This window comes from Daktulosphaira vitifoliae, unplaced genomic scaffold (genome assembly GCF_025091365.1).
Source record: "Daktulosphaira vitifoliae isolate Bord-2020 unplaced genomic scaffold, ASM2509136v1 Scaffold_308, whole genome shotgun sequence".
Taxonomy (NCBI): domain Eukaryota; kingdom Metazoa; phylum Arthropoda; class Insecta; order Hemiptera; family Phylloxeridae; genus Daktulosphaira; species Daktulosphaira vitifoliae.
Window position 1 is genome coordinate 1 of NW_026099873.1, and position 9,630 is coordinate 9,630.

Here is a 9,630-nt window from a genome sequence, read left to right on the forward strand (position 1 = left end):
CCTTTTCTGGAAAATTATTTTATTTTTCCGCAAAATATTCATTTATTACATACAATCTATAGGTGTGCGGTTGTGTTAGTTTATGTCGGATTTCATCCCCACCTCACCCATTAAGTTAATTTATGTTTTCATTAACCCCTCTCTCTTTCAGACATGATGATGGAAGAGAGCCTCTTCCACCATAAATAGTTTACGTTAGATTTCGTCATTCCCCCTCCCATTGCATTAGGTTAGTTTACGTAGGATTTCATTCCCCCGATCACACTCTTCACCACAACCTAATCAGTGGGCGAGTGGTTGAGGCGTGTGGCAGCTATATCTATTTTACCCTACTAACATTCAATCAAAATATTTAATTAGTATATTTAAAGTATATTTTTGACTTTGATGAATATTTCTTATAGACCATTTATTCATAATTAACAACAAATTATCTTCTGAAAAGTTTTGTATCAAGCCCTTCAATTTTTATACACATTTGCCATAATACTAACAACTACTTTATGATTTTTTTATAATCTCTCCGTAAAAATTACAATACTAAATTATTAATAATCAAATTTATTTTCGTTGATTGCTATAATAGATATTTATTCATATATTATACTTATAAATCATAGAACTACTAATTATGAATAATGAAATATGTAGGAGTTAATTTTGCTTTTGGAATAATCCTTCAATTCTTAAAATCTACAGATTTGCATCGAAGCGATTCTTACGATAGTGATTTTAATCACTGTCAGATGTCATCTATACTAGTCCTAACTATGCCCGTCCACACTGTGCTACCGTTTTTAGTTAAGTAAGATTCTTCAATAGACAACTTTGGTATTAAATTTAATATGCTATAAAACATTTTATCTTCAATTTTACTTTAATTGATTATGTTCATTATACCATGGTAATATTATATAAAAAAACTCAAATTAGTTATAATGAAAATTAATTTTGTATTTTTGGAAGTCATTAAAGGGACAACATAACATCTTGGCTTGAACGATATTAAGTAGTTTATCATATGTTACTCTATAGAGTAATTTACTATGAAAATCTGCCGATAGATTTGAACCATAGCGATTCTTATGATAGTGATTTTAATCACTGTCAGATATCATCTAAACTTGTCCCAACAATGCCAATTCCACACTGTACCACAAACCCTCTGTGTTACGGTTTATTTTTAAGTTTTATGAAGGAAAAAATAGCCATTAACTTGATGTAATATTAATTTTTTAATAAAAAAATGTATGTATTTATTTTTTTACTACTCACTATAATAATCTGAATTCCTAACGATATCTAAATAACAAATAAGTTACAATAAAATATTTTTAGTATTATCTAATGCATATCAGTCAAATAAATAATTATTTACAATCAAAATTCTGGAACAATTCAAAAGCTAAAAAAATTACATCTCATGATTAATTTTACATTTATAAAATTTTATATGCTTATACGTAATATTAATAAATATCCCATGAAAAACCTGCCCAAAAAGTATTTTTGTATTAATATTTCTGCATATTAATAACAATTTTTTCATTCTTAGACTTTGAAAAAGTTTTAGAAACTCTGTCATCTTTAAATAGAGCTTTATTTAAAGTTTATATAATGATCCTTACGTTGAAATAAATATAGCCCTCAGAACTTACTTTCTTTGTACGGTTTTTAAAGTCAAGAAATGAAATATGATTTTTGTGTACAAATCGAAAAGTTAAGTTATATGAATTGTTGCTCAAAAATATTTTCAAGAAGGACACGTTTTTAGATAATGGTGTCTAATCTATAGTATAATGACGTGAAAAAGGTATACTGCTATTCAATAAAAAAATTTCGAAAATCCTGATAACGTTTAAATACAGCTTTAATAAAAATTTAATCAGAATGCTCAATAAGTAAAGAAACAGGTCAATTGTTATATATTCATTAAATACATTTCACTTATTTTATACAGTCCACTCTCTACTTCTTTCTCCTGCATGATTAGATACAACAGGAAAGAACGTTAACTAACCCGCATATTATCACAGAATGTTGCGTTCATAACACTATTCATCAAAATTTTTCCTGTATGTAAAAACTCAGACATATTTTTAAAAAGTGTATTTTAAAGTTTTATGTAGGAAATATTAGCCTCTAAATTGTAGTTATATAAAGATTTAAATTTCAAATTTTATGTTTCTTATATCCATTTCCCCTTCTTATTATTATAATCTGAAGTCATATTGATATCTAAATAACAAATAAGTAACAATAAAATATTTTTAGTATTATCCAGTGAATATAAATTCAAAAGTATTTTTTTAAATCGGTTATAACCTTAGTAATATAGCAAGTGGACATTTGTCGGCCTACAACAAAACGTGGTTTGCCGTTTGCCTAACGACTAACTATGATACAGTGGTCGCAACCAACTAGGCGAATTTTCACACCTATCAGATATGATTACCGGACCATTGATGGAATTTAATTTGAATTAATATGTTTTAAATATAAATCATTATAACACCTTATGGTATATAATCTTAATTATGATAATTGAAGTTGTAAGTGGTTGATATGTAAAACATACCGTATCCCATATCTAAATAAGGTACAGGAATAATATACATGTGAGTACTTAACCTACGCACACACTATAATTAAATTTTTACTGGTTATATTCAAAGGTAGTATTGCGTTGGATATTGTCGCTATAGCGTTAGTAGAAAAACTTTATAGCGAACCTCGTTGGTGAAATACAAGACTTTATCGCTCCATTAGATAACGCATCAAGTTTTATCGGGTCAAATCGCCAACTTAAAGAGTATTATATCAAACGGAAGAGCATCAAAAGAAAACTAATATCATGTTGTCTGAAAACAGTGTGGAGTGAAATTTTATTCTAGCGCGCTCGACACACTTTGATGGCCTGTGGGAGACCGGAGTACAATCGATGAAATATCTATTGCATAGGGTGTTGCACATTTATTTTGTAATTAGCTATTTACTGTAAAGCAGAATAATGCTTCAATAGTCGCCCATTAACATTTATATCCTTCGATCCAAGCGACTTGTTTTAAATCACTCCTGTTCATTTGCTCATTAGTCATTCTCTAACTGCCCTATCTGAACCGGATCAAACGAACATATCTAATAACTATTTAACACATTGAAAGCGTGTTTCTCAATATTTCAAAAGTATATGGAAGCACTGGTGTCGGAAGTATTTAGCTCAATTGTAGGAAAGAACAAAATGGGCATCTGAGAAAGTACCTAAGATAAAATTAAGCACCATTGTGCTTCTCAAAAATGTGAATATTCCGTCTTTTAAATGGCGGAAGATAGCGTCATTCGGATAGCTAACGTTTAAACCACGAATGGTTCTTTTCGATGAGAGGTTAATTGTGTACATCGCCAATCGAAGAAAAATAATTTTGTCGATTTTGTAAAAAATATATGTACTTATTTGATGTGTGTAATAATTATTGTTTGTTAGATATTTGTATTCTTTACGATAAAATATTTTAATAACGCGTTGTTTGATTATTTATTTTTATATTTAAGTACGTATTTTTTTTTTTTTTAAATACTGTTAACTACTAAATTATCAATAAGCCTTGAGGATAATTCTCCAAGGCCGGCGCACCGGTACGGTATAGCTTAGATTTTTATTAGTATTGTTGATAAGCATATTGTAGAATTTTATTCTATAGAGAAAAACCAGTCACCGAACAAATGTCGCACTAGGAGATTATAGTAAAAATTTGTTGTATTGATTTAAAGCATAATTTGCTCGGGTTGCTATTTTTTCATTATAAGTAAATACAGTTTACAACCGCAACACATCCTTAAATAAATCAATGTTAAATGGTATGTTATAACGTTTATTTGTATTTCATAAAATTCTTAATTTTTCTATAGGAATTATAATTATAATTATTTTATATATAATTTAGAGTTCTTTAGTCAAGTACTTACCTAGTTCTCGATTAATAACATTGACATCTAAACAAATATATAAACATTGAATTAGCGATTATAAAACATATTCTATGTATCATATTTCTACTTTTTATGATATCACTATACATAGATACGTACCGATTATTGTCAGTTATAACTTTATATACTGATATGCTTTAATTATGATAGTTTATAAGGCACAATCAGGCTACATTAAGGAATTGTGCCACACGGCATACTCAATTCTGCCACCCCCATTAATCTTTTTTCACTCATCAAAAAAATTTTCTCTATTTATTTATGCAAAAATATAAATAAAATCATCAACTCTATAATTTATATAGTATCATATTTTAGTGTCTTCATTAAAAACTGCTGCCCAGTGAACTCGCACACAATAACCCCCTAAATACGGCATTGGACATTATATTAAGTGGACGTTGTATAAAAAATTCAAAAGCCATTTACAATTAAAAACATATTTTGCAATCTCGGCTATAGTATGGGCAATTTGCGAATAAATATGGTTTTTTTATTACTTATATTAATCTTATCTTCATGATTAAATTACTACGTATTACTACGTAACTATCAATTTTATTTGAAGTGTCTGTTTCTATTTATTTTTTAAATATATATATTTATTAATAAGTATACTTAAATTATATTTATAAATAATATTTTATTATACTATTTAAGGTTTAGCATCGTTTCAAAAAAAAGATCCTTAAGCCAATATAACGAAAAAAAGACACAAAAATTAAAAAAATAATAAACACATCTTGGTATATTCCCGTATACAATAATTCATTTTTACAGTAAAAAATATCGTAAAAAAATTAACAAAATAAATACCAAGATAACACCCCAAATATTATAGTAGCCTCCAGTGCCTTTTTTGGACTGTCTATGTTACTGAATTATGCAGGAAATCTTAATAACAATATTTTAATAAAAAATTTAACTATACAAAATTTAATTATACAAAATTAATATATGGGTCTTGCACTAAAAATAAATAGTTATAAAATTTATCATTATATTACAAAATATTATTAATATACCTGCTTGAATGTCAGGATTATCGTATACATGATTGCATAAAGGACAACGGTAGCTTATCTTATTAAATTTCCAAGTATCAATACAACCTTTACAAAATTTATGTGGACAGACGACTCCTATTGATGTATCTGGATAATTGTCCCAACAGACGGAACATGTCTCTAAAAAAATTGATATTTCAGTTTGACATGATAAGACATTGTTCTATACAAAATTATGAAGTAGAAAAAATTGTTTTGGAATTTTAACACTACGATAACTTAGCTACACAATGCTTCATTTGTCAAATTATCGCTTGACTTATTCATAATAAATTTTCATTAAATACTAAATTAATAATTAATAATATAAAAAGTTAATTAAGTTTTAACTTACGATCTGCAATTCGGTCATCGCCTTGGATATCACAAGCTTTGAAAATACATTAATAAATATATATAATATAAATCAAATACATAGACTGATATTTCATGTAAGAAATAAATAAGATTAATAGTAGACCATACAGTCCTAATAATGTATGTTCATCCATATAACCGTGATGAAATTTATATATAATTATCAAACATTGATTCATAAAATATATAACATATATTACAATGGTCACACTCAAAATCGTATCCTAATAAAAACTCTGCGCAAGCACAAAAAAAAAACTTTGTATAACGCTAAAATATGAACAGATTGAAATGTTTTTTTCATGATACCTCGGAAATTGATCCCGTTTCTAGACGGGTCTCATGAAAATTTCATACATTTGGTTTAAAAACGCTGATGTCAATAGGGGTTATTGTCAAATAGGGTCGAAATTTTAAATGTGCGCGGACGAGCGGCAAGTTTTTTCGACCTTCGCCAATAATTTTCCTGGAGCCTTATGACCGAATAATTTCATTAGAAAAAATATTTTCAAAATCGGAACACACTAAGTAATTTTCTCATAATATTTAGCGTTTTTTTTCTTGTAATATAACATATTTACTATCTCATATAAATTGCAAATTATGATTTTTTTTGCTACTTATTTATTATTGTGTTATTCAATAATTTATTGTTTATATCATCAGATTTAATAAATTCTTAATTAATAATGATAAAATTTTAACTTACGTTCTTCGTTTACATTATCGCCTGGGATACCATATAATTTCAAACATAATAATAAATAAATATATTTATTTATACACTTATAATCATTTATTTCTTAATTTGAAAAATATATTTCAATAATAGTTCATGAAACATAAATCATAGGTCGAAGAGACACTAAAAAATCGGTACAGCTTTCCTAGTCTCTCTCTATTAATTATTTATAGATTTATTCAAATTCTAAAATTAAATTGCACAAAACATTTTTATTTTATATGTAGATATACTGTTTACTAATGGACATTGTTATGAAAGTATGTAATAAAAATAACACTTGAATTCTTTATTAAAATAAAGAGTTAATTACGTTTTAACTTACGTTCTTCATTTTGGTCATCGCCGTGAATGTTACATGCTTTCAAAATATATATATAAAATTATCATTTATATTATTAATCATTTATACTATGCTATCGTATAATTATAGATTTATAAGAGCACTATTAATTATATCATACATTTCGTATCGTGTGATGTGTATTACAATCACCAAACATGTAAAAATAAATCGTTATAAAAAAATGATACTGAATTTGTGACTGTTTAGTGCACCTGGGGACATGTCCTCAACAATAATTTTTCAATCTCTACCAACACACAACACCAAGAAAAATGAGACAAATTTTATTGAAATGTCTACGATAAATACCGCTGGATCTCGTGGGCCTTAATTACTTTACTCTAAGAAACATGAATATTATTCATTTGACACGGCCCGCGTCGCTTCGTTATACACGATGCCCCGCGACTCGTGCCACCTTTATCAGCCGTCGCCCTACTATGAGTATTTGACTGACCAACACCGCGTGTTATACGCTACGGTGCAAAGTCCAACAAATGCCGCACGGCCGACGACGACCCGCCGCAAATGGTGCGAGAGTCTTCCTCCCGTTGTGAAAGCGACAACGTCGACAGCCGAACCGCACCCGCGCACCGTCGCCTACAACGCTGCTAACCATTTTGCCGTCCAAGGATTACGCCGAACATCGCGTCGTCGACGAGAGCGAAAGTGCCGCGATATTATGCGAAGATTATTATTACTATGTTTATCTTTTCGGTTTGTTTTATTTTTGTTAACTTAATCTGTTGTCGCTCATTTAATAAACGGCCCACGGGTCTCTACCCTCAAAACCATTGTCGACCACATTTTTGCGACGTAAGTCGTGTCACATTGAAATATATAATATTTTTATGAAATAAATACTATAAAATTAATTTTTCTAATTACTTTTAAATTATCATACCATACTATTCTTCCGTATTTTAAAAGTGTAACATTATCTTCTATAACTCTGCGCCACTAAAATTTTGTACTCAGAATTACGAAAACTACATTTCTTTTTCTAAAATCTACAAATGGGTATAACTCTTGTTCGTAAAGGAAAACTTCAACATTTCTGTTGTTGGCTTACGGTATTTTATAGCAAACAAAAACACTCTATTTAAGCTAATAATGTGAACTGTATTTTTACGATATAACTTTTACATTTCTTATACGAATAAAACTTTCAAAACGCAAGTCTTACCATTCGAAATTTGGTTTACCACTGACTAACAACAAAAGAGACTTACGCCGCACCACCTCGTGCCTACTCAATAACAATATAGATCTCGTATCCCCTATGTCGACCTATTTCAATAGTCAGAAATATAATATGAAATGACTAATTTACTTCTAACTTACTTTTTTCATTTTGGTTATCGGCTGGGATACCATCTGCTTACAAAATATAAAAAATAATAAATACAAAGTAATGGGTTTATCATAAACCATTCCGTTTTTAGTAAAATAAATACAATGATAAGAAAAAATTGTATTTTTTTTAATTACATATATTTTTTGATTTATTAGCAATAAATTAGTTTTTAAAATTATCCTTCATAACTTATAGAGATGTCAACTTTATTNGTTTTTAAAATTATCCTTTATAACTTATAGAGATGTCAATTTTATTTTTTTCAAATGACAACGTATTATTTACTAGCTTCTTTAACAAATAATGATGACTTATGAAAATGACTAGTAGATAACAACCAGTCATTTTATGAATTTAATCATTATCATTAAATAAGCTAGTAAATTATGTACGTTGCCACTTGATAAAATAAAGTTCACACCCTTGCAATTTATAAGAGATGATTCTAAAAGAAATTATTAGCTGATAAATCAAGAAATATAAGTAACTAAAAATAAAAACAATTTTTTTAAATATATATCTTGAGAATAATCATGTGGTTTATGATACTCCATGATATTTATGTTAGCTTCGATGCGAATTAATTATTACCATTCATTTGGTGTACTTTTTTCATAAATTTAACCCTTAACCTGCCCACATGTGGGGATTTAAAATGACAACTTTTTCACAAAAAATTAGTTTTTTCAACTTAACTTTTGAAAATGTTCCGGAAGGTCTGACACTTTTATATATATCTTAAATTAAAGCTAATGTAATATACTTTAATTTGAAAAAAAAAAATTTGACCTCTGGACTTGTCTTCGTGGTGAAAATGGCTACCAAATGCTATTTTTGTGTGAAAATTCTCGATTTTATTTTTAAAATTTTTAAATTTATAATGCTATAACTTTTTGAAAAATGTATGGATCAATACAATTTTTTCATTAGAAGTATTATTTATATACATCTTTCATTCGACATACTTTTTTTTTAAATCAGACTATTTCCCTATATATGGGGGGGCTTCAAATATAAAAAATGCATATAGAAAGTAGAACTTTNCTGTTTTTTTAAATCGGACCATTTTCTTATATACGAGGGGGGGTTTAAATCTAAAAAATGCATATAGAAAGTAGAACTTTTTCAACTAAACTTTTGAAAGTGTTCTTTGAAAGTCTGACACTTTTATATATATCTTAAATTAAAGCTTATGTAATATGCTTTATCATGGAAAAAAAAATTTCGGAATTTATCTTATCTACACAGTGAAAACAGACATCAATGTTAATAAAAGAAATTCGATTTTTGTAAAAAAATTCTTTTTTATATTTTTAACTTTATAATGCTATAGCTTTTTGAAAGATCTATGGATCAATATAATTCTTTTTTTTGTGGATGCATGATGTTTTTACCTATCATTTGGNTTTTTTTTGTAGATGCATGATGTCTTTGCCTATCATTTGGTATAATTTTTTTATAAATCTGACTTTTTACCTGCCTATAGGGGGGGATTCAAAATGACAACTTTTTCACAAAAAATTGACTTTTTCAACTTAAATTTTGAAAGTGTTCCGGAAAGTCTGACACTTTTANTAAATTTATGAAAAAAATATACCAAATGAAAGGTAATGATATTATGCATCTATATAAAAAAGAATTATATTGATATGTTCATTTTTGAAAAAGTTATGGCACTTTTAAGTAAAAAAAATTGAAAAAATTTCGAAAATTAGCGATTTTTAAATTTGTAATTTTTTTGGAGGTTTCCCCCTTTTACGGGGAACGAGGG

The 9,630-nt window shown here is 27.8% G+C and overlaps 1 protein-coding gene across 1 annotated transcript in view; it reads right to left on the reverse strand.

Annotated features, from left to right (window-relative positions):
* Positions 1-682: 682 nt before the first annotated feature.
* Positions 683-9,630, reverse strand: part of LOC126909374 (uncharacterized) — a gene marked incomplete in the record, with an annotated part of 11,189 nt that continues 2,241 nt past the window's right edge. The window contains 8 exon segments of the mRNA XM_050691791.1: positions 683-1,302; positions 1,379-1,405; positions 3,967-3,993; positions 5,016-5,177; positions 5,392-5,427; positions 6,124-6,144; positions 6,482-6,517; positions 7,847-7,879. Of these exon segments, the coding sequence (XP_050547748.1) occupies positions 1,268-1,302; positions 1,379-1,405; positions 3,967-3,993; positions 5,016-5,177; positions 5,392-5,427; positions 6,124-6,144; positions 6,482-6,517; positions 7,847-7,879 (377 nt within the window).